This window comes from Periplaneta americana, chromosome 11 (assembly GCF_040183065.1).
Source record: "Periplaneta americana isolate PAMFEO1 chromosome 11, P.americana_PAMFEO1_priV1, whole genome shotgun sequence".
NCBI classification, from domain to species: Eukaryota; Metazoa; Arthropoda; class Insecta; order Blattodea; family Blattidae; genus Periplaneta; species Periplaneta americana.
In genome coordinates, this window is record NC_091127.1 from 158,736,167 (window position 1) to 158,763,579 (window position 27,413).

General features: G+C 36.2%; 1 protein-coding gene across 1 annotated transcript in view; it reads right to left on the reverse strand.

The window, feature by feature from the left end:
- Positions 1–27,413, reverse strand: part of PsGEF (Protostome-specific GEF) — a 509,082-nt gene that overhangs the window by 138,588 nt on the left and 343,081 nt on the right. The window contains exons 11-13 of the mRNA XM_069840300.1: positions 19,438–19,485; positions 17,277–17,475; positions 11,911–12,253 (exon numbers count right to left, since the gene is read on the reverse strand). Coding sequence (XP_069696401.1) covers positions 11,911–12,253; positions 17,277–17,475; positions 19,438–19,485 — 590 coding nt within the window. The remainder of the gene's footprint in view (positions 1–11,910; positions 12,254–17,276; positions 17,476–19,437; positions 19,486–27,413) is intronic.

The window sequence follows — 27,413 nt, forward strand, 5'->3', positions numbered from 1 at the left end:
GCTGTGTTTTTTCAAGTATAAAAATCTAAATTATTGCATAAATACATCGTTACTTATGCAAAGTTTATGGACCTAATGTCCTTTCAAGCTAAAAAATTCAAAGAGTCAGTTTATGGGTCTAATGTCCCTCCCCAAGATAAAAAAATTAAAACAATCATTTTCGACCAAAAAGTACACGAACATTGCTTTTTATGAAGATAGGTGTATTCTTGAAGTAAGGGACCACAAGTAATGCTCAGGCTTGCAATGAGACCCTGTTAAAATTGCGGCAGGCAATTAAAAACTGAAAACGTCTGTTACCGCTTCTTTCACGGTAATGCACTCTCCCACACGGAGCAACGCTGCTTCTTCTTTTCAAATGGGACGTGTTCGACCAACATCGTACAGTCCAGATCTGGTTCCAGCGATTATCACTTTTTTCCATCTCAAACAATTTGTAGTTGTATTAGTAAGCTCACATCATTCCGTGAATTACAATAATCTGGAAGCAGTAAACAATTGACTGTCTTTATTGGCGATAATTTTTTTGTATGAAAACATCAAAATTTCGTACCACAGATGCTTCAATTGCCATGGCGATCAGTTGATCACATAAACAAATGAAGAATGGCTATTAGCAAAACTTACACTTGATAAACAATTTATTTTATTTCACGCAATTTTTATATTGATAGAAGCGTTATAATTTTGTAGAAAATGTAGCCTATGTCTGAAAATAAAGACAGGATGATGCGCCATTTCGAGACAGAATCTACGAGTGTTTAATTTCAAGTTAATAATGTAATATATCCAGTGGCGGCCGGTGAGGCATTCTGGTGGTGGTGCCAAAAATGAAAAAAAGTTATACGCAAATTACCCTAGTGAAACTGATAATCGCAGCTCACTTTTACATTATTTTAAATAAATCACATTAATTAAACCAGCTATTTTACCAGGTGTACAGTTAATAATGCATCTAGTAACAGTTACAATAACATTTCCGAAACTAATAACGAAATTTACAGATACAGATAATGCAAAACTTTGACAGAATTGTTAGTCAAATACAAATAAATTTTATAACTAATAAAAATACTGGCAAAAACACACGAGATAAACAGTGATATAGATAATAAACGAACACTTTTGCACTTTATTTAACAGGCCGATGAATCCAAGGCAGCGGGCTGAATAACACATGTTCATATCCTGCACAGATCTCATGTATCGTTAACAAAAGCATCAATATTATAGCAACAGTGTAGCGATATTTAGTTGCCGCGAAATAAAGCAAATATTACACAACATTAACAGTTTTACATAATATGAAAAAATATTTATCTTTCTAAAAAGAATCATGATTATCTCTGCATTCAATATAGTTAAACGGATAATACTTTACACATTCAAATTCAAGTTATGTGCATTAGTTTTGAATTGGTAACATTACATTAACATTTGGCGCGGAACTTTAACTTTTGTTTTCGTGCAAGTCTGCTGTTGATGGTTCCCTTCCTAACGTCTCCAACAACCTTGCCATCTAGCGAAATTTCTGCATTACTGTGCTCTAGCGGGCGGAATATTAACTACTGAGTCAAACTGAATTCGGCTCAAAGTCTGCCATAAGAAACGTATATAAACTTGAATCAGTAGCCTTTTGTACAGTGTTATATGGACGCAGACAGTGTCACAGCGAAGTGGCTCCAACGTTCGGAAAAACGCTGCAAGAGTGCGTCCCAATCTGTGCGCGCGCTCGTTCAGATGAAATACGAATAAAATGTGTAGAAATAAACTATTACAACTGCTTTCTAGGATATTATTTTTTGTTTATTTCATTGGCGGTGACATGGCACACTGGCACTACCCCAAAAGCCGCCCCTGAATATATCCATCTTTTTGTTAAGAGATCCTTCCTAGTCCCTCGAGTACACTGGCAACTCAGATTTCCATATTATGAAGCTTGCTTACCCGCAGTTCCCCACAGACGGGCAAGACGCTTGCAAATTGTTGTACGAAATGATACACGCTCACTTTACGGCCTCAAATATCAGCTATGAGGCAGAGAGCGGGAGAGATTATTTATTGCTGTAGATTATAAGATGCAGCTCTGCTCCGCAGCTCCTGATGACCCCGTTATCGACCTGGCGGCGAGGGCAGGTGTGACCCGAACAAGGTCAAACCGCGGGCGTTTCCGATATTGCCAAACATTTTTAAATAGATGTCCCACAAAACATATTAAATATTCTCCAGCGTTTTCTAACCACTATCGTTTAATAAAAACGCATCTCTGCGTGGTACTATCGTTCAATTTCAAGGAATGATATCTTTTAAAATAAAAACCCGAAATTATTTAATAACCATAAACATAGACTACATAATTTAAATTGAATAGTATACTTATAGCAAATGGTCATGGGATAAACAAACAGCTTGTGGCTAGCCTGGAAACTCACATAATTTTATAATTATTTTATTTATTGGCTATTTTATTTCTCCTTTGTTTTCTGTTGCTATGGATATTCGTTAATCCTTTCAATAAAGTCATTTTAGTATTGAGTTAAACTTATTAAAAAGTTTATTAATTAACTAGCCGTAGCCGTGCGCTCCGCTGCACCTGTTAGAAATAAATATAAAGTAATTACACAATTAAAATAGGGAGTTTGATCCAGGGAACATTCGTGTTTGATAGAAGGATAAATCGTTTAATATGTTACTTAATTTAAATTGTATTTAAATAATTAAAATGCGATCATTTTGGTCCAGAGAGCACTCAGAAGTTACTGTAATAACATTATAGCATTATGTCCATCTAGAGAAACTACACTTTCCAGTGGTGAAATAATAATTATACAAATCGGTTAAGTTAGCTTTCGATATTACTTCATACAAACACAGAAACATTCTCTCTAGGCTATATTTCATAGTTTTCGATTGTTGCTGTCCAAGGTCCCTTATAGACGAAGTCATTTGTTTTTTAATTCATTACACGGCCTTAGATGGCAGTTATTTTAATTTTAAAACTCATTTATCTCATTAAATATCAAAATTTTTCAAGGAATAAAACTTATCGGAAATAATTTTTAAAGAAACTTTCGTTATGTAACATTTTTCACAAAAATCAATAATAAGCAGATATTTCGATTTATTTAATTCAGGCCCCTTTATAACCCCCCTTTTAAATAATGTATTTTTAATGTCATATAGCCTAAAATCTAAGTTACAGCGAACTTAATGTATATTCCAATTTTCATATAAATCGGTTCAGCCATTATCGCGTGAAAAGGTAACAAACATCCAGACAGATATACCAACAAAAATTTGAAAAATGCGATGTTCGGTTTCAGGGTGGTTAATTATATATGTTAGGACCAATTATTTTTAGAAAATCGAAAATTACCAGAAAAATTTCGGCTGCAGATTTATTATTAGTATAGATTGTGTTCGCACTATATTTCAAGTGGTGCACTGGCGACCCTGCCGGGATGAATGAATATCCATAGCAACGGAAAACAAAAGAGAAATGGGATAGCCAATAAAATAATAATTATAAAATGACTTGGGTTTCTAAGCTAGCCACAAGTTTATCTCATAATTCGTAATTTTACTATTTAACATTTTTTCTAGATATAATGATTCATAGACGAAACCCGGTATCGTTCCCAAAAATGCGAGACGCGAGGAAAACGAGAAAGAAAACACAGTAAAAGTAGTGTAAGTCCATCAAGTAGTGTTCATCTAAGAGCAGAAGTTTTATTAGAAAGGAAAATAACTTCAAAATCGACAAAATTACAGGTATAAAATAATAAAATTGAACGGTTACCTATTGGTTGCACATAAGAACTTCCATTCTATATAAGAGAAATTGAGCTTTCCTATTTTTGGGAGACATGGCAAATGAACACATTACAGGCAGTGTTTCCGAAGAACACGCAAAATTTCCTGTAAGATTACGAAGTAAGGAGTATCAGACAGCGCCCAAATAAAATATACAAATAAGAAAATAAATATTTTCGATTGAAGAAACAACTTTAAATTATATTATCACCAGTAATCTCACTAGAGGTTTTGATTTATCTAGAGAAAATCAAAACTCGAGTGGGATTTAATTGACTATTACACGATTAGAAGAAAGTAGGCTATATAAAGATTAGAAGTAACAAAGTGTACAATAAAATATTAATTGGCTTACGAAAATAAAACTGTCTTCAAATGTATTATTGTACCATCTCAACATTACGCTAGATGGCAGTAGTGTTTTATGATGATGTTTTCTTGTTACCGATATCAGTTGTGCCAACTATGGAATCATCATTGAACTCTGTGGACTGTTACTAGTCAAGAAGGCTTTGTTGATTCAGTTTCATTTTTATTAAAACATTTGGATACCATTTCAATCACCCGGATCCCAGTAATCAACGTCACTTGACAGATGATTTTCAATAAATCTTAGTATTAAACAATCTCTGATACGTGACTATCCATAATATCATATAGCAGAAGCTATAACAAACATAACCTAAATAATATAAACAAGTGTTAGAAAAGTTTTAATTAGGGATGATTAAATAAACAAGAAACGTTTTAATTAACGATGATGAAATAAAAAATAAACAAGAATAATTTTAAAAGAAACAATTATTGAAAGTACAATTTTCAAATTTGAATGTTTTAGTGGTTGGTGGTTCAGTTGATGTTATATTGGACGTGTGCGTGAAAGAAGTGAACTCGTTGATGTACATGGTGTATTATTCAACTTATTCAGGATTTCCGAATGGTGTTCTTCATATATGACCAGTGATCTTTATTAATTCTTGTACTTGAATGCCAATGCTAGTCATATTTGAAAGTGCTGTGCATCGACTGGAGTGGTTTGTAATTTCTGTTTTTTTGACGTCCAGATCAGTGCAGTTTGAAATGTTGGCAAACAAAGAAACAAATGCTAGGGTAGTGATAAAAATAAACAAATGCTAGGGACGCGATAAAAATTAAACAAATGCTAGGGACGCGATAAAATTGTGCGATAAGCAGCCATGATTGGTTGAAAGACGTCCTTTCGTACCGTTTTATTGGTCGAAAGTAGTGTGATGTAGTAAAAGTGTAATAGTCAACTTAAAACCTTTATCACTTCTCGTAATTTCAATTCATTAACATCAATAGAAGCAATTATTTTTCACTTTCCTTGGGCCATGACGTAGCTCAATCGGCTGAGGCCTTTGCCTGCCGATTTGGAGTTGCACTCGGACGTGGGTTCGATTCCCGCTTGGGCTGATTACCTGGTTGGGAATTTTCGGAGGTGTTTCTCAACCGTAAGGCAAATGTCAGGTAATCTGTGGTGAACCCTCGGCCTCATCTCGTTATCGCCAAGCTCATCAACATTAAATGACCTAGTAATTGCTACAGCGTCGTTAAATAAACTAAAAATATCACTTTCCTTCTTTTCCAATATTCTACAACTTTTTTTCCAGAAGGGAGGTACAGTGAGTAGCGAAATACGGATTCACAAGCCAGCTTGGGGGCGGGGGGAGGTCATCGCGCAAACCACATTTACCCCTCTGCTGGTTGGATGATCGTTCACCTTTGGTGAAGTATATGAACATGAGGACTTGACAATTTTTCTTACGTCAAATAATGAAAACGGAAAGAATATGTTCCTTCTGTTGTAGAGTTTGTTGTTATTGAGAATAAGAGATTTAAAGAGGAAGGTAAAATCGGAAATTTTATGTACTATGAAGGTGGTTATACTATATGGAGTCTCCTAAAATTGAGAAACTGCTCCATTACCAAACACTTCAGTTCAGAGACTACAAGTAGACCTATATAATTATTAAGCTTTATGAAAAATATGTTGGAAGTTACAGTGTGGTTTTTGCCAATTAGTGTTCTCTATTGATGAATTTCTGTTCAAATTAACATTCTGAGTGCATTAAGGGGTATTCTGTGTTGTGGTTTGTGCCTCTCAAGCCCTTCCAAATTTGTTAAAAAATCTATATGCGTGGGCCTAAATGTATTAGGAGTAACGTGGCTTCTCCGTTCTATTATTACACCCTAAATTCTACTATCGTCATTGTCACTAACATCTACCTCGACAACAATAAATTCCTGTAACGAAACAAACAATAAGAAACATGGTCGACTAAAACTGAATATTATATGAAAATTTATTACCTCTGATTGAGGTTCTGGCTGATATGTACATCTATTATCAGGCAGTTCATCTCACTTGACGATATGTGTCAGAGGAAGAACAATTTTTTGTTTGTAAAGATCTGAAGTCTGATTAGTGTAATAGGTAGCTAGTTAGTCAGCGATATATGCAATGGAGGGGGAAAGAAACTGGACACCCTACTCCATTATCTCCTGGCTTAGTTGCTTCATGCGTGATGTCTTATTGGTTCAAACCCGTCTTCGGAGAGTTGACTAAACAATATGTTAAAATTAATGACATCAACAAGTGGGAAAAATGAACCTCACTGATAAACAACTCTACGGATTCTTCATTTAAGAGAGCTGTACGTAAGTTTGTGCAGTATATAGGACAATAACAGTGATAATGTCTAATAAAATTGAGCGAGCTTAACTGTACAACCAGTCAAAAATATCGACGTCACTAGCGACGGCATCCATCTGTTCGCGTTATTTACACAGTTCTCTCCAGTCAAGAATAGTGCAGTGCTCACTGGAAGTGTCACAGTTCACTTATTTAAGCGTGTTTATACCCAATTATTCCGATTGACAAAAATATTATTTGTGAGAATTAATTAGAATATTGCAATATATATCATAATATAATGATTCCTCTGGCAAATATTATAAACGTGCGTTCTATTTAATGAAACTACAGGGACATCATTTTATTTTTACTAACATTTTTAATATTAACTTGCCTATACCTTTGGATCAACGCCGTTTGCTACCCCCTTCCACGACTGGAGTTCGATGACACTGGCGTAATATACAAACAAACCACTTTACTAGGTATAGGGGGGAAGAAAAGTAGTGCATCCATTTACGTAAACTATGAAATATTGGGCTTTTGAGTTTGATCATTTTCATTAGGTTTTTGTTTAATAAAAATACAGTACTGTATTAACAATGAGTGTTTTTACTCACGAACTGAGCTGTCCATGCGGACGTATTCATTATGCAGTGTATATCATACTGTCTACAGCACATTAGCGTACAATATAGAGAATGAAGTTAAATTGAAAAATAATCATAATATGAATATTTAAACACATTTTTTAAAATTGTGGCCGTTAATTTCGATACAGGCTTCAGTCCTAATGTGCATATTATCGCACTATAGACTATTGCATCTAATTCCAATTACCAGTTTCGTTCTTCGTACTAGTAACTCATGTTGAAATAATTCTGTATCTATCTATAAAAGAGCACCTTACATACTGTAAATTCAATCTTCACTTCTACCCGATCCGAAAAGATAAAATTACTCGGACATACTATCTACTGTCCGTCCAAGAGATTATGTCCTAGGGTCGTAGAAAGGGAGGAAATCACGTGACAGTTAATTACTTAACGAGGCCCTTTTATTTAAGTTATTTTAAACAGTTGTATAATATTACGTAGACGTCCAATTCCTAACAGAAATTAATGTTCTCAGAAAAGAGCTAAAGACAGCCCAGCCACTAGCTGGCGAATAAAAGCTGGTGGGGGAAACCGGGATGCGACGTAGGCAAATGGACGACAGTACCTGTGCGAAAATGATTCAATATTGAAAGCTCTTTCGTCACTGGAAAACTCGAACATATTTTTGGAACGTACTGTTTACTATAGGCTACTATGACTGTATATGCGGTCTTGGATCTGTGTGGAGGACGGTTGAACTACATTAGTAGAAGAGGTGGGAGTGAAGTACATTAAAAAACTGAGGTACAATAAACATTGAAGTAAAAATAAAATGACGTCCCTGTACTTGTTGTGAATGCGCACCAAGTGCTGTATATGTACGCATATCGATGTAGATATGGTTAAATCTGAAGTGCCTCTTCTTTTATTGATATAGGACCTAAGTTAATGATAGAGATCTTGCAAAATATACTTCATCTTTCACAAATAGTCTAGTTCTCGTGTAATTAAAAGTGTATATACAGGGTAGAAGTAAAATAACCCTGCAGATTTTCAGAGCGGATAGTTCATGTTGTATATAACAAAAAAGTGTGGTAGAAAGTTCATAGTTTTCTCAGAAAAAAAAAGTTTCTGCTCTAATGTTTAACATACTCTTATTGGGTAACTATTGCGAGTAGGGTCGTGATTTTTGTCCATATCGATAGAAAATCTAATAAACAATAATTTATTCCTCTGGTGTATTTCAATAGCGTGGACGGTTTTCGTGTAAATTTAATTTTAAAACCACCAATTTGAAGCCAATGACCGATGCGACTAGCTTGCAACATTGCAGCCAGAAAGAGAGTTCACTAAGGCAGAGAGACCTCAGTTCATTGACCTCTTACAGCTGTATTAACAAAAGAAAGAGACGGCGGTCAGGGCGGAATTTAAGTATAGTACCTCCCCTAGGCAGTGCTAAAATTTGCCGCCCTTCAACTCCCACAAACAGTTTATGAGCAACTATTATACAGGTCATGTTTAGTTTAAATTGGTTTTAAATTAAATGTTACAATTCAGAAAACAATAAATTACTGGAATCAAAATACACGCATCTCACTTGTGAATTATAAGGACTTCCTTCGCACTTTCTTCACAGAGAAAACATTTTTGGTCTCATCAAAATCGATCTGACAAAACACATCAGACTCTATGCAAAGAAATTCATTAAAACTTATTCATTGTTGAAAGAAAGTTGATTTGTGAAAGGCAGGCTGTGGTTTAATTTTAAGCATTGGTTTCGTTTTAAGTATGGTTTATTTAACGACGCTTGCAACTGCAGAGGTTATATCAGCCTCGCAGCATTGATTTCGTGGGTGGTATAATAATTATTAGGAGCATTTGTTTCTTCGATAGGAAGTATTTTAAATTGAAAAATAAACTCCAATTTTTTTTATAAAAAAAAACCTTTCATATCGAATTATATAGTGTACATGCTGGAAGGTGATTAAATATCATTGTTGACGATATATTATATTGTAAATATAAAACTGAGAGTTCTGGTTACTATTCATAGCGATAAATTAATAATAAACACATCCAATTTTACTTTTAACAATGCATTATTGTTTATACAAGCAGTTAAATTTAAGCAGTTTCATAGCATATTAACGTGATACCGGCATTACAATATAACTATGCAGCTGCATACTTTCCTTTTACTCTCGCCGCGACCGCGACAATGCTATAACAAAACACTATCCGACTTCCACAAGATGTTCAAGAACAAACTTCAGAAAATTTTACCAACTAGACTAGACGGCAGTTCGGAAGGCGGTCAGCTGCTATATGCGCCGTAGCATTTCTGGTATGTGTTGTCACAAGCTTGTACAGTAGCTCCAATCAGAATAAGTCTGTAACAAGTACTTCCCAAGTTCGTTTGTTCACGTGTGAGTGTTTCAATACATTGAATAAGTAAAACTAACATTTACTGTGTGTGTGTAAGGTAAATAAATGGAAGAAGAGACTGTAAAAAGACAAATATTGCACAGGCAGGCGCGGGAAATAGTGTTTAAAGTATATCATTATTTTAAAAACGTTGACGAGCAGAACGCTGCCGGCCATCTTGATGCTGGCAGCAACATTGCCAACGTGCAAGAAACGACTGCAGAAGCATGTGGTGTGGGATTGAGAACCGTGCAAAGAATATTGTTAGTGAAGGAAAGAGGGTTTGTTTGGTGTCATGCTTACAGTAATCAACGTCTAAGGTTATTATTGTCTTTTGATAATTTAAATTCTCTCCTGCACTATTTGTATCGCACATGCTCGTGAAGTACGATGTGGCAATGTTGCACGCTGCCTTGCTCTCTCTATCTGTCTCTCTCGACGCAAACGCTAGCAGACTACCGCCTTCCGAATTGCCGTGGACTCTAGTCATTTAAAAATAAATTTAACTGTAAAATGAAAATAAAAAAGAAAAGAGAAGAGAGAGAGAGAGAGAGAGAGAGAGAGAGAGAGAAATGTCGCCACCTGAAAATTGCAATCCTAGACAACTGCCTAGGTTGCTTAGGTCTAAATCCTGCACTAGCGGCGATGTTGCCGGACCGCTGAAAGTTCCAAATCAATTTTCTAATTAACCGTGCACTTAATCACAAAACGTAATATAGGTTTATACTCGACTATGCCGAAATGTAGTAATTATACACCTGGTAGCAGTCCTTTAATGCATGTCATTAAAGTACACCTATTCATTAAAGTTCAGGTTTTCGATTATTCTCGGATATGCAATCGAAAGACGAGGGAAACGTCACGGAGGCTGGAAATCCAATACTGTCGCAGAAGGTTATGTTCTGTTACTATAATAATTAGCGTTAATTGTAAATAATATTCAAATAAATTCAATTTGTGATCTCGTTTTTCAATTCTAAATCAATTTCCAGGTTATACATTCTCTGCATTACATCAAGGTCAATGACATTATTGTTCTTCGGAAAAAAATCAATACTTTCGCGTCTGCGCACATCTCACAATTCACGAGCTATGAACAAGGTCACTTCCGATCTTCTGTCAGATACAAATAAAATAAATACTTCTGAATAATTTCAAGTTAGGAATAAAGTCTTATGAAACTTGCCTATAATGGTAATTAAGACGCTCGTATGAAAATTATGAAACTCGCTTGCGCTCGTTTCATAAACAAAAATACTTGCGTCTTAATTACTATCATTATAGGCTCGTTGCATAATGTACTATTTTCTATTCATTTAAGTATAACGTAGCGTCTCTTTCAATCTGCAGGATTATTTCACTTCCATCCTGTATATTTTAAAACTTCTGTCTTATCTTTATTGCTTCCTTTCTGAGATCTCTGTACCGTAATTAAATTATATTCAGGATACGAACAAAAAAATTAATGCTGTAGAAGATCATACTGGAACGGACAGACGAAGTACGGCAAATCTGGTACTTATGTAATCGAAAATGACATATACAGTTGAACCTCTATTATCCGTGGACTGGACGGTTAACCGAAAAACTCGGATAATCCGTATCATAAAATATTTTCGTAAATTAAGTGCATAACACAGTTTCATAATTTCCACCATGGTCTTGTGTTTAACATGCTAGATAGTGAATCAGAAGTTTACCGATATTAATTTAAGTCCGATTGTCAATAATGGTTTTAAATTGGCCAAGTAATTTCCTTGCGTTGATTCTTTGTGGAAAGATAGGAATAGTAGAGGTTTCTTGTTGTAGATTTACAGATTTTGTACACTTCTTTCTTGTTTTAATTAAATCGCGCACATATTTGCAATGCCAATCTCGTATTCTGAAGCGAGAGGAACCGCTACTTATCTTTTCCCAAACTGATCAATTATTTATTTGTATTTTTATTTTGATACTTAGTAGGCCTAAAACACTTTTGACACCCGTGGAAGATATTTTGGATAGAAATTATGAAGTACGAGCACTCGACTGAATTCTGCACGGGTTTGCTCTGAATTTTGCGGAAGTTTTTGGGACCATTTCTTTGAAAGCAGGTAGTGATTATTTTAGAATTTGGGAAAAACCCCTTCAAGTAGGCCTACCCGTAACTACATACTTTTTACGCAGCAAAGAAAGAAAGAATAGAGTGGGAGAAAGACAGTTGGATAATCAGCTGATCGATTAATAGGGTGACGGTTAATCGTGGTTCTACTGTATTGCAAATCTCTGCACTGTGCTTAATGCTTTTGACCGAGACTCGTACAATTAACACAAACTGAAAGAACGACTGGCATGGACAACACAACAAGTACGTATCTCAGATAAGTCTGAATGAAGTCGCTTATCTGAGCTCTGCGGTCAGACGAAGACGCCGGTACCGACCTCGCTGCTGAACGTGACCTGGGGCAAGTGCAGCCTTCTCTTGCTGAGGTCGAGGGAGGTGGTGGTAGCTGAGCACGTGGTGGAGGAACGGGGAGGCGCGGGGGCGGGTGCGGGGGGCGGCACCGTGGCGGCGGCGGTGGTGGTGGTGCTGCCTCCCACCAGGCCGTTCGGACTGGCTCGCCGGTACACCTCCAAGGTGAGCTGGTTCCCGCACGAGCGGATGAGGTGCAGGATTTCCTCCTCCGGCATGGTGACCACGTTGTACTTCTCCACGAAGATGACATAGTCCCCAGGTCTCAGGCCGGCCCTGTCTGCGGGCAGGCCCGCCTCCACTCGCTCCACCCTGCAAGGGACATTCTTCATCACTCTGGGAAAGCAATGGTTTGCCTTACATTATATTCTAGCAGCTAAGAACTCTACAACATTTCCTTCAAGATTGAGAAGATAAAGTTCCGGAACTTTATTACAATTAATTGTTCTACAATTTGGAATTTCTCATTAGAGATCTTTCCTTCTCTACTCTGTCCTAGGGTAGTGATCGATAGATTTCTGTCATCACTAGGGCTAGGATTTTGATGACCTATAAATAATAAAAAATGTCCTAAATACAATGCATTTATGACCTAAAAATCTTAAAAAAACGCCCTTAAAAATTGGCTTAGTAAGAAAAGTAGTTCTGTGCTACTTAATATTTAGACTAGTAATTAAATTAAATTCTAGTACCAACATTTAAGTTTATTTAATTTTACATAATTTTTTTTCTAAGTGGTAAAAAGGTATCCCCGTAACATGCAATGACACATGACACTTGGGGGGCATGGAGGTAGAGCCCCATGCTTTCCATGACCCCGGCACTAGAATGAGGTGGTGTGGTCGGCACCACGCTCTGACCGCCTTTTATCCCCGGGAAAGACCCAGTACTCAATTTTATATGAGGCTGAGTGAACCTCGGGGCCGTTCTGAAAGTTTGGCAACGAGAAAAAATCCTGTCACTACCTGGGATCGAACCCCGGACCTTCCAGTCCGTAGCCAGCTGCTCTACCAACTGAGCTACCCGGCCGCTTTTGTAAGTGGTACACTTTAATTAATTATTTTACCTGATATAGTTTCCAAGTAGCCCATCACAAGGCCACTCTTATACGGAATTAGCAGGTATAGAGGAGTCTATATTGAAGGGGTGGTTGGAATGATCCATTACATGCTGTGTACTACGTTAAAAGGGCAATATTTGTGTAGAAAAACGATTAAAATAATATACAAAATAATCGCTATTAGCCACCGACGTAGCTCGGTCGGTTAAGGCGCTTTCCACTCGATCCGGAGTTGTTCTCGGGCGCGGGTTCGATTCCCGCTTGGGCTGATTATCTGGTTGGGTCTTTTCCGAGGTTTTTTCCGACCGTAAGGCAAAGTTTAGGTAATCTATGGCGAATCCTCGGCCTCATCTCGCCAAATATCATATAACTATCACCAACTCCATCGACGCTAAATAACCTCGTAGTTGGTGCAGCATCGTTAAATAACCAAGTAAAAAATAAAGGTGTATTAATGGACAAAATATCAAAGGAAATAAACATTATTTTATATTAATAATGGAGATTTGTGGCCAAATTAAATGAAAATGCCTAAAAATGTCTGAATAACACAAAAGATGCTCTTATGAGTTGAAACAGACAAAAATGCAAAAAAAAAAAAAAAATACCCTAACAAATGTCTTAAAACACTCAGTTTATCACATAACATATGAATACTAAAGCAGCTATCTTTCTGATTTAGCCTACTAGAAAGAAGATGCAATTTCATCAAAATCCTAGCCTTAGTCATCACACTTTCCCTACCTGAAAAGGCGAACTGAAGCCAAAACAGAGAAAACCACATTTACAATCTGTATTTTATTTTATTTAACACTACAATAAACAATAAGTATATATTATAAAAGAATATGACATGAAACACTCCAAGAGAAAAATAACAATGTTTCAAATAGCTGTAGTAAAAATGAATGGAAGGCCAAGAGCATTGGTCCTTTTAAGTCTTCTTATTGTTTGACTATTATCCAGCAAATTTAATGCATCATGATTCGGATGTTGATTTAATCGGTGCAGGTATTATTTACTGAACGTAGAGATTTCTTCTTTTACAGTTGAAATGTTTAGGTCACGATGAATGACATTATGGACGGGAAACTGTAAATTCGTCCGATAGAAATAACTACCTATAATCTGACATGTAGACTCGCCCGCATTCCTACTAAATATCGGTATCATAGAAGTGTAAACTCGTCCGCATAACTACTTAATGTCAGTATCATGGAAATGTAAACTCGTCCGAATGCTAAAGAGAACATTTTCCTTTCCATTTTATCCAGGCTTAGGACTGGAAAGTGGCATGGTAAAAATGTTTCTCATGAAAAGAGGTACTTTTAATAAAATCTACCATGGACTAACTTATCTTAGATTAAAATAATAAGAAGTAATTTTAATAAAATCTACCTTGGACAAATTCCCTGCTTCATAATTTTCTAGGGCTTTCCATATACGCAGTTGTTTATTCCTGGTAGCTCGTTTAATTATTCTATTTGTATTTATACTTTGTAGCTTGATGTACATTTCTGTCTCAAATCATTTTAAAAGTTGATAAAATCGTAAATGTTTGGATGGGCAGTATTAAAACTCTTGTTGAAATTTGCATGAAAAGATTCACATGCGTTAGTTGTGTGGCAAATAAATGAACGCTAGGCGGACGAGTTTACATGTTACCAATGTAAAGAAATAAACGCTAGGCGGACGAGTTTACATGTTACCAATGTAAAGAAATAAACGCTAGGCGGACGAGTTTACATGTTACCAATGTAAAGAAATAAACGCTAGGCGGACGAGTTTACATGTTACCAATGTAAAGAAATAAACGCTAGGCGGACGAGTTTACATGTTACCAATGTAAAGAAATGAACGCTAGGCGGACGAGTTTATATGTTACCAATCTAAGAAATAAACGCTAGGCGGACGAGTTTACATGTTACCAATGTAAAGAAATGAACGCTAGGCGGACGAGTTTACATGTTACCAATGTAAAGAAATAAACGCTAGGCGGACGAGTTTACATGTTACTAATGTAAAGAAATAAACGCTAGGCGGACGAGTTTACATGTTACCAATGTAAAGAAATAAACGCTAGGCGAACGAGTTTACATGTTACTAATGTAAAGAAATAAACGCTAGGCGGACGAGTTTACATGTTACCAATGTAAAGAAATAAATGCTAGGCGGACGAGTTTACATGTTACTAATGTAAAGAAATAAACGCTAGGCGGACGAGTTTACATGTTACCAATGTAAAGAAATAAACGCTAGGCGGACGAGTTTACATGTTACCAATGTAAAGAAATAAACGCTAAGCGGACGAGTTTACATGTTACCAATGTAAAGAAATAAACGCTAGGCGGACGAGTTTACATGTTACCAATGTAAAGAAATGAACGCTAGGCGGACGAGTTTACATGTTACCAATCTAAGAAATAAACGCTAGGCGGACGAGTTTACATGTTACCAATGTAAAGAAATAAACGCTAGGCGGACGAGTTTACATGTTACTAATGTAAAGAAAAACGCTAGGCGGACGAGTTTACATGTCATCAATGTAAAGAAATAAACGCTAGGCGGACGAGTTTACATGTCATCAATGTAAAGAAATAAACGCTAGGCGGACGAGTTTACATGTTACCAATGTAAAGAAATAAACGCTAGGCGGACGAGTTTACATGTTACCAATGTAAAGAAATAAACGCTAGGCGGACGAGTTTACATGTTACCAATGTAAATAAATAAACGCTAGGCGGACGAGTTTACATGTTACTAATGTAAAGAAATAAACGCTAGGCGGACGAGTTTACATGTTACCAATGTAAATAAACGCTAAGCGGACGAGTTTATATGTTACTAATGTAAAGAAATAAACGCTAGGCGGACGAGTTTACATGTTACCAATGAAAAGAAATAAACGCTAGGCGGACGAGTTTACATGTTACCAATGTAAAGAAATAAACGCTAGGCGGACGAGTTTACATGTTACCAACGTAAAGAAATAATCGCTAGGCGGACGAGTTTACATGTTACTAATGTAAAGAAATAAACGCTAGGCGGACGAGTTTACATGTTACTAATGTAAAGAAATAAACGCTAGGCGGACGAGTTTACATGTTACCAATGCAAAGAAATAAACGGTAGGCGGACGAGTTTACATGTTACTAATGTAAAGAAATAAACGCTAGGCGGACGAGTTTACATGTTAGTAATGTAAAGAAATAAACGCTAGGCGGACGAGTTTACATGTTACCAATGTAAAGAAATAAACGCTAGGCGGACGAGTTTACATGTTACCAATGTAAAGAAATAAACGCTAGGCGGACGAGTTTACATGTTACCAATGTAAAGAAATAAACGCTAGGCGGACGAGTTTACATGTTACCAATGTAAAGAAATAAACGCTAAGCGGACGAGTTTACATGTTACCAATGTAAAGAAATAAACGCTAGGCGGACGAGTTTACATGTTACCAATGTAAAGAAATGAACGCTAGGCGGACGAGTTTACATGTTACCAATGTAAAGAAATAAACGCTAGGCGGACGAGTTTACATGTTACCAATGTAAAGAAATAAACGCTAGGCGGACGAGTTTACATGTTCGATTGAAATGTCACACCTTCGAAATGCGACGTGTTTGCCAGTTTCGGACGAATTTACATTTCCCCTTACGGACATACAATGATGCAGTGACAATGGAACGTAAAGTTTTAGACTGATACCTCTGCAGTTTTTCAATGTTTGAGCTGAATGCTGTGTGTCCAGATTGGAACGCAAAAAAAAAAACACAGAGTTTTAGACTCTTAAAACAAGTTTGTGTTTTCGCGGATCGCTGCCAAAGGTTTAATACCCTCTGACTGAACTTGGTATTATCCTTTGCAGTCTTTGGATTTGCACAACTCTTTTGATCTGTGCAACACAAAATGGAACGCCGAGACGTAAATGGGAGGATAATATAAAAATTGGATTTGAGGGAGGTGGGATATGATGATAGGGAGTGGATTAATCTTGCTCAGGATAGGAATCAATGGCGGGCTTGTGTGAGGGCGGTAATGAATCTCCGGGTTCTCTAAAAATTATTTGTATTGTAACATGGACAATTCAGCCTTATTTCCCATTCGAAGACATGTTAGGGATTTTAACGCTCTTTATGGACATTCCAACAGTCCTCTGTCTAGCTGAACCTGCGGAGCTCTAGGATCTAATGATGAGAATTAAAATCATTCACAGACAAGTTAACTTTTTATAGCAAATTTAAGTTAAGTTCAGAAATTTCACGTTCATACCTTGGAGGCTGGGTCCACGCTATTGAGAATCCAAACCCTGAATTTCCGTGACGGGTGAGACGCCTTGTCGTTGTAAAGGGAGTCCGTCCACCCTTATTAGCAATGCTAGGCCCTGTAGTTGGCCCTACCCCTCGTCCTGGACCAGAATCTCCGGTGGGCTCCAGTTCCAGATGTCGCAGGAAGCTGCTATCTTCGTTTCCTGTAAGAAAATAACTTATTTTAATTAAAGATTCAAATACGAGGGGAAAAAATTAGAATGCTGCTTATTACATTCTTTACCGTCACTGAGGAAAATGTTTCATCACTGCACAGTGAACTGCCAACATTTTGAATTTTGAAAAAAAAAAACAATTTAATCTTTAAATTATTATTATTATTTTTTTCATAAAGCAGAAGGACAGTGTTTGACACATACTAATTTTCATTATTTGAATATTTCCAAGATTTTACTGCTGTAACAAGTATAAATGACACTCGTGAGGAAATTAAACGCAGAATAAATATGGAAATGCGTGTTATTATTGGGTTGAGAAGCTTTTGTCATTAGTCTGCTGTCAAAATATCTGAAAGTTAGAATTTATAAAACAGTTATATTACCGGTTGTTCTGTATGGTTGTGAAACTTGGACTCTTTTACTTTGAGAGAGGAACAGAGATTAAGGGTGTTTGAGAATAAAGTTCTTAGGAAAATATTTGGGGCTAAGAAGGAACAAGTTACAGGAGAATGGAGAAAGTTACACAACGCAGAACTTCAGGCATTGTATTCTTCACCTGACATAATTAGGAACGTTAAATCCAGACGTTTGAGATAGGCAGGGCATGTAGCACGTATGGGGGAATCCAGAAATGCATATAGAATGTTAGTTGGGAGGCCGGAGGGAAAAAGACCTTTGGGGAGGCCGAGACGTAGATGGGAAGATAATATTAAAATGGATTTGAGGGAGGTGCGATATGATGGTAGAGGCTGGATTAATCTTGCTCAGGATAGGGACCAAGGGCTTATGTGAGGACGGCAATGAACTTCCGGGTTCCTTAAAAGCCAATAAGTAAGTAAATATATTTTTTTAATCGTAAAATTATTTTTTTTTCATATAGCAGAAGGACACTGTTTCACACATACTAATTTTCATTATTGTACAGGATACAGTAATGGAGGAAAGAGATTTTGAATATTTCCAAGATTTTACTGCTGCAACAAATATAAATGACACTTGGGAGGAAATAAATATGGGAAATGCCTGTTATTATTAGGTTGAGAAGCGTTTATCATCCAGTCTGGTGTCAAAAAATCTGCAAGTTAGAATTTATAAAACAGTTATATTACCGGTTGTTCTTTATGGTTGTGAAACTTGGACTCTCACTTTGAGAGAGGAACATAGGTTAAGGGCGTTTGAGAATAAGGTGTTTAGGAAAATATTTGGGGCTAAGAGGGATGAAGTTACAGGAGAATGGAGAAAGTTACACAACACAGAACTGTGCATTCTTCACCTGACATAATTAGGAACGTTAAATCCAGACGTTTGAGATGGGCAGGGTATGTAGCACGTATTGGCGAATGCAGAAATGCATATAGAGTGTTGGTTGGGAGGCCGGAGGGAAAAAGACTTTTGGGGAGGCCGAGACGTAGATGGAAGGATAATATTAAAATGGATTTGAGGGAGATGGGATATGATGATAGAGAGTGGATTAATCGTGCAGAGGATAGGGACCGATGGCGGGCTTATGTGAGGGCGGCAATGAACCTGAGGGTTCCTTAAAAGCCAGTAAGTAAGTAAATAAGTAAGTTGTACCTAACCCCTTAAATTATTCTGCGAAACTCACAGAGTGATCATGTTGATATATTCGTATATTCAGCTCCAGCAATCAATTTTTATATTTTAATAATTATTCATTTGAATATAGTTACGTTTTTAAAAGAAATTCTCCATCCTCATATATTTGTAAAAACAATGGAAGCATGCCTCTTTAAAATGCATGTTGGGATTAATTTTAATTCTCGGCGGTGAGTCAAAAGCCGAAGCAATTTTTCCTCCCTATAACTTTTAACTTCACAATCAGTTTCTCTGAAGCCAAACACTTTTTATCTAATTTCCCCTTAAGATGCATGAAAACTTTGTGCGTTTCTGCTCCGGTTACCTCTGATCTCAAAGGAAGCAACTGACCTGCTCGCTCCATTTTCTTCTTCGCACAGCTCTTCCTCCGCTCCATTGCTGCTAGGAACAAAACAAACAAAACAAGCGTCACTAGCGTTGCTATTGTCGAATAACAAAGGAGTATCACAAAAGAGCTCAAAGAACAAGAAAACAACACTTCTGTTTCTAACGTAATTACACAAGACTGAAGCTTTAAGCTAGTGCTGCCACGAAGTTCTAAATACCCTCGCGATCTACACACAGAATGCTTAATTGCTTTCAGATTCAATGTTTCAGCACGAAATGGATCTTTATCTTTCCCATAATTTCTTGTTATTGTTCCAGGATCTCTGTGATATGTCTTTTAGGTCGAATTCAAAATTAGAGAGACATCTCCTCTACTGGAGAGAATCATGGCCAAGGACTTTAAAATGAATTAAATTCTCCAGAAAGGAACTAAGTTACACTAAACTGTAATTGAACATGAATTTAAATTAAATCTCAATAAAGTAAATAATTATTATCAGTTAGTTTTAAAATAAAACATTATTAAAATAATGATGAAAGAGTAATGGAACGGAGAAAAATTCTCTCCGGCGCCGGGATTTGAACCCGGGTTTTCAGCTCTACGTGCTGATGCTTTATCCATCAGCACGTAGAGCTGAAAACCCGGGTTCAAATCCCGGCGCCGGAGAGAATTTTTCTCCGTTCCATTACTCTTTCATCGTATGATGACGCAGAATATCTGCATGGAAATATCATATGTACTTCGGTACATTAAAATAATATATATATATATATATATATATATATATATATATATATATATATATATATATATATATATATTATTATTAAAATAAGTTTAACTCTGCAAACAAAAGAGAGTTAAGGCTGGTTCACAATAAACCGGGAGCAGAAACGACAACGAGAACGGAAGTATTGTTAAAATAAATGTATTTAAATGTGAAAATTCACAATTGAGACGTTCAGAGCAGAAGTGGTGTAAGTCAAAATTAGGTATTGAGGTTTAAAGTAAAGATTCTGTAAAATACAGCACAAAGTAGCAATTAATATATCCTTCGTGCTATTCACCGACTACTAATAATTTAAATAAATTCAATATTAACTGCTATTTTGCTCTGTATTTTGCAGAATGTTTACTTTAACCCTCATTACCCATTTTTGACTTACACCACTTCTGCTCTGAACGGCTCAATTAACTATTGTGAATGCTCACATTTAAATACATTTATTTTAACATTCTTTCCGTTCTCGTTTTCGTGGTCGCTTCCGTTCCCGGTTTATTGTGAACCAGCCTTTAAAAATACAGAACTGAATTTATTTTTTTTAGTTGACACAATATACCGAGTGAACCGTAAATATGACATTTCAGGTCGCAGTGATGATTAATCTACATGCTGCCACATTAATAGCAATTGTAACTTTCCATGTCCTTTCCTTTGTTCCCTTTTTAAATTTAATTATTTATGTTTACATATGCACACAGTGGGCCAAAAAAGTGCACAAAATTAGAAATACTCTATTTCCGGAAATAATATAATAATAATAATAATAATAATAATAATAATAATAATAATAATAATAATAATTTATTTTAGCTGGCAGAGTTAAGGACGTAAGGCCTTCTCTTCCACTCAACCAGCAAAAAGTGTATATACATATGCATGAACTTACAAAGAATTCAACAATTTGATTAAGTGAGAGTTACATGTATACAAGAGTTATTTACGAATTAAACAACAAAATACTGTGAACTATTAATTAAACACTGAAATAAACTGTGTAGCAGAATTAAGCTAAAATACATAGAATGTTAATATATTTCAAATAATATTAGATAATAGAAAGAGATTATTATGAGACAATTTTGAAAATACAGCACTATCAGGATGCATGTCTAAAGGAAGGAGTAACAATGTAGTCAGTGATAGTTTAAATCAGTATGATTGGAGTGAAATGCTAATAAGGTTATCTTTTAAGCTGTTTTTAAAGGTGTTTATTGTCTTGCAGCCCCTAATACTTTGTGACAAGGAATTCCATTGACGCGAGGTGGATACTGTAAAAGATGATGAATAATAAGATGTTCTATGAAGAGGTATACTTAGAGTGCCACAGATAAGTGATCTGGTATTTACGTCGTGGTTAGAGTATAGATAAGAGAACCGAGACGAAAGGTAATTTGGTGTTGAGATGTGCAAAATTCGAAAGAGTAAAGACAAAGAGTGTAAAGTTCTGCGTTCTTTAAGTCGGAGCCATGAAAGACTTGCGAAGGACGGTGATATGTGATCATATCGTCGGATGTTGCACACGTATCTGACGCACATATTCTGAGCTCGCTGTAACTTGACTGACAGTTCAGAACTTAGGTTACTTAACAAAACGTCACAATAATCGAAGTGCGGCATTACTAGGGTTTGTACATAACATTTAATTTATAATGAATACACTGTTGGAAAGAATGTTTTTTTGAGGCTGAATTGTTAAATATTATGGAGGTCAGTACACAATGATGCGAAAAATGTGGTTTTTGAAGACAATTTATTACTTCAAAATGGAGAAACTGAATGTTGGTAAAATTAATAATAATTAATGATCTTTCAAATAATAAAAATTAAAAATGATGGTCTATGTGACCGCCATTTGCCCGCACAACCATTTGTGGGCGTTTTCTCCATTGTCCAATAGCACTGGATATCTGTCTTTGATCAAGCCGGTCCCAACATTCAAGAAGGCGTTGTCTTAAATGTTCAATATTACGAATTCTTCTTTTGTAGTAAACTGCGATTTGTAGTTGACTCCATACAAAATAGTCCATAGGATTAAGATGTCGTTTGAAACTCCATCAGAGAATCTGAGAAATGCGATCTTACACGCAATAATCTCTCAGCAGCGATAGGCCTATCATGTCCATATCTCGCTAACCAATCGTTGTACACTTGAAACAGACCATTCTCGTTGAGCGTAATTCTTTACAATTTGACGGGCAGATAAATTATCATATTGGTGCAAATGTTTAATGAAAATCTTGTCTTCGTTCGTTAAGCGACCCATTATTCACAAAATGAGAACTCAAAACGGAAGAAAACAAATGACGATAGCACAACAAACGGCTTGGCCTGCTGAACTCGTAAGACCATAATGCTTAGTTCGACATAAACGATCGATTTTGCACTGCCTTACAAAAAATAAAAAAAATAATGTTTAATAAATAGTAAAAAATTAAATATTACAGTACTTTCTCGCTCTACAAGGACTGTGAAATTTGCCTGTGAAATAAACTTTCAAATTAAATCATTAGCTACTGGAATATAACCGTTTAAATTTTGTGCCATTTTTTTGGCCCACTGAATATATTTATTTTTTGAGGATATAAGGGGTCCGTAAGAGCTACCTTCAATGGGGGGCAGTTTTTAATTAATTAATTAAATAATTACGAAATTCCAACATAGGAGATAATGTAGGAGAGTAGTATTTATTTACGTATTCTGAAATACAGGCTAATGGAAAAGATAAATATTTCAAAACAAAGACGAAATCGGAAGATGCTAGCAGTGCAACTAGGAGCTGATTTGCTTCTCAAAATGTCACAGAATATGCCAGGTCCTTTGATGAATAGCTTTACGACAGCCGTGGCGAAAATGTGATCGTGCGCCGAGCCACTGTGTAACCTGCAACGTGCATAGTACCTATGGAGGGAGGCGGACACCCGAAGGGGAAGTGAAGCAACTGCCTGACTTATTAACGGATTTTCATTTTCCTTATGTCAAGCACTTAAACATAATTTTAATTTTATACAGTACAAGGTTACAAACTAATGTTTAGTACGTGTAACGAATAAAGAAATTAATAAGAAAACATAGGACACATTATCACAACCTGTTAACTGTCTTCAGAATGTCTCTGCGACAGAGTTTCAAAATCAGGAATTATGTCACTTACTGCCAATCGTAGAAGGTATTTGTCTGTCAGTCGTGATCTAAATTTGGCTTTTACTATTTTCATTGTTGAAAATAATTTTTCACAAACGCAAGTTGTAGCGAACATGGCTTCAACAGAGCAAGCGAAAGAACGAAGCTTCAAATATTTATTTTTTGGCAAAGAATTGAAAAGTTCAACATTTGCCAAGTCCTTACATCTAGCTTTCATTTAACATCACATTGTAAATCTGTGCGTTTAAATTGAAGATCTAACCGCATTATTCGTACATCTGCTGAAAAAGGATCGACGTACAGAGGTAATAATAATAATAATAATAATAATAATAATAATAATAATACTTAACCTTTTAATGTTTCATGATTAACGTATTATAATGCCGTTTTATGTTATACAACAGTTTTCCTCGTAATACTTGCGAACAAATCATACATTTAATATTCTCATCACATTGGCAGCAAAAAATGCGTCCTCCCATCCTACTTCAAACTTTCGATTTTGTAGAGGTCAGAGTGCTGCATTGGAGTTAAATCGCTCGCTTGAACTCGGTCGAGTGTGGCACCCTCGAGTGAGATACGATCGGTCGTGATACGCTCGTAATAAATAGAAGCACAGTACAAGGTCATCTCACCGACATGTCCTATCTTGTATGGAAGGCGACAGATAAGATACACATATGTTTTGCTCACACGGTAAAAATAAGGCTATTTTCTGCATTTATGACAAACGTTTAATGGAACAGTCAATGGAACGTACCAAAACAGGAACATGAAGTTATAAATAAAATAGTATGAAAAACTTCGGTATACAGTTATTATTGCTAATTAATAATAATTCAATATTTGATTTACCACATATATAATACGATAGATCCATACATAGTGTTCCGCCTATATACTGCGACAATGTAGAAATGTTTTACAAAATATTATTTATAAAGCAGTAGATTAATAACAATATTAGTACAGAGATAACGTCACAGAAAATATAATGAAACGAATAATCATGCTGCACAACTGTTACAGACGCAAAGATTGATACACTAATTATTAGAGATTATTATTATTATTATTATTATTATTATTATTACTACTACTACTAGAAAACTTGATACAGTTCTTGCATTATCGTGATTGTGTTCTCCGTTTATAATAATTACATTTACATTCAATAACGTCTATCAGATGTGGCAAAAATAAAATCACTCCTGTGTGGGGGAAAAAAAACATTTACCTACAACATTTATATTACATTTTAAAGCAAGTTTTATAGTTGTACTATGGAGAGTTTAGTTAAACACTGCAAAATTTTGAAATGATAAACATCTATGATGTTACTACACAGTTCATCACTGTAACAAGAACGAATGTCTAACGCTCGGCTTATACCGTTCGAGGACAATTTTACCCATCATGCATGTGCACTACCTATCGGATTATGCTATGAACTAATTGGCGCTCGAGCGAAAACGTCCGATGCAGACCTCTGGTAGACGTATCTACATGGTTTCGAGAGAGACACTGCGACGATACGCCACTCGCAGGTCAGAGAAAAATACAAATGGAACGGAGTTTGACTCCAGTGAGTGAGAGGGTGGGAATTGGAGAAGGTAGGAAGCAAGAGAAATACACAGCTATCATTGCGAGCCACAATGTGCTCGCGAGTAGCATTTTCGCCACGACTGCTTTACGAGATCACAAAGAGAGAGAGACTGCAGTACAATACTTCATTCAAGGAACGACCACTCATATAAATTGAGGGAAAGAAGGCAGAGGACGGACACTGGAAAGTTTTCTTTTCTTAATCGTACTATCAGGGACTGGAATGCTTTACCTGCAGACTTACTAAAGGCTTTACCAACAACCAAAAATGCATTTGAAAATAGGCTTAAGGACCTTACTAATAGACGGTAATTACACACAGTATTTAAAGGGCGTAAATGATATGTTGTTATTGAAGTGTTGTATCAGTGAAGAATTATGTTGTGTCAGTGAAGTGTGTTGTATCAGTGAAGAAGTATGTCGTGTCAGTGAAGTGTGCTTTGTAAGTGAAACGTGTTCCTGTCAGTGAAGCTTTATAGTTTATAGTGGCAGCGCAAAGAATTTGAACAGTGAAATGTTTTTGAAGTGTTAGTGAAATTAGGATAGAATCAGTGAAATGTGTCGTAGTTCCAGTGCAGTGAGTGAGTTGACAGCGAAATGAGTGTAATGTTGAAAGGTACTTGTGCAGATATGGACATATACTCGTGGGTTTTAGTTCGATCTTAGTTTTAAGATACAAATTAGAATATTTCAAATGTTATTTTAAGTGATCGTTTAAATTAATTTAGTATATTCCCTGTTGTTGTTGTTTTTGTTATTATTATTATTATTATTAATTGTATTTTTAATTAATAAGTTTATTATTGTCTTTATTGAGTGTAATTAGTTACCACTGCCACCGGGTATATACCCATTGCAGTGTGAATAAATACATACATACATAGAACCAGCCAAAAACGTGGCTATAGCTTTGGAGTAGGGGGGCTACAATTGTTCGTGGTTAAGTTAAATGATAATTTGGTATCTGCATAGTGTGTAATAAAATACAAAATGCAGCTCCGCATTCATTGCCGTAAGCCCTTCATTTGCAGATACCCGGTGCAATCTTCCGTGCAGTAAATTACACAGCGGGGAGATGGTGCGCGCGGGGCATATCTGGGAATCTCCTCAGCATATCGCAGTCGTGCAGTGCAGGCTCTACGCTGCGGATCTGCCGCCCACGCACGTCTGTTGTCCTGCACTCCTGTACTGTACTGTCCCAGCCATCTCGTGACTCCTTAACCTCGAAACAAGGCGAATATAAAGCAGTCTCCGCTTTGTTAACATCCTTGAATTCTCAAGTTTTATTGAAGAGAAGTTACCGTTCTTGCTTATGCCGCTGTTCGAAGTAACCATCAGGGCTATTCCATCTCAAATCGACCGAAATATAGAGAAAATTGACCTTGCAATTTTTTAATACCATGAAACTTTTTTCTGTCCGTAGAGAACTGTGATACAATGCTTTGTGCAAAGTTTGAGGCATCAGAACTTCATAGTGTTTAAATTAAAAATATTTAAATTCATCGTATTTTCATAAAATCAGCAACTTCAAACTGTTGTGGCTCCGAAACCCTTTCACCCAATGATCAAAATCATGGTTTATTTTGATGCTGAGAAATTAAAGTTTATATTGACATGTAAACAGTTTTTCTTACTTTTTATGGAAATGGAGAAATTTAGATTTTTCTTCATTAAGACGCCTTTGACCACGAAAATATATTTTTAAAATATAAGGTCAGATTCCGCATTGAAAGTACAAATAAACACATATTTTTTACTGGTGCACCGTTGATAAGAAAGTATTGAAAATATCAAATAAAGAAAATAAATAGTACGCGCGTGAAGTAACCAGCTGACTGTGAGGCGGAAGCTAGCCGAGAGAAGCAAGGTCAGGAGACAAACACGTGATGTTTCGTCTAGTAGCGCACAGCTGGGCTAGCTTTATCACAATTTTAATAACACAGGAGTACGCTCAATTATCTTCAGCTCTCGGCCAGTGCGTGCGGTACTGCGGCGTTCAAGTCTAGGCGTGTGAAAATAATTTATTTAATACCCTCGAAACTTATTGCCGAGCCACTAAGCAAACAATGCCGAATCCCTCTTAATAATGCAAGGTTTTTTTTCTCAATATTTTTTACATTTTTACAAATTGGCAAAAAGCCTAAAAGTAAGTAAAATCAGATTATCTGTCTCTCTGTATACAATAAAAATAAGGATTACTTCTTAACATAACCTACCAAATGTCAGCTTCAAAATAAGCTCCCATCCAATGTTCTGCAGTAAATGGTTCCAGAGTTCTGAGCGCTGAAAGAGGCTTGTTTTTGAAAATACGCTAAATTTGTTGCTCAATAGTACGAAAACCGTTTGACTTTCGATAGTATATTTTTTTTAATGCACTCTCCTCAGCACCTTGTATAAATAGGGAAAAAATTAGAGTATTAAAAAAATGCGAGGTTTTAGTCATTT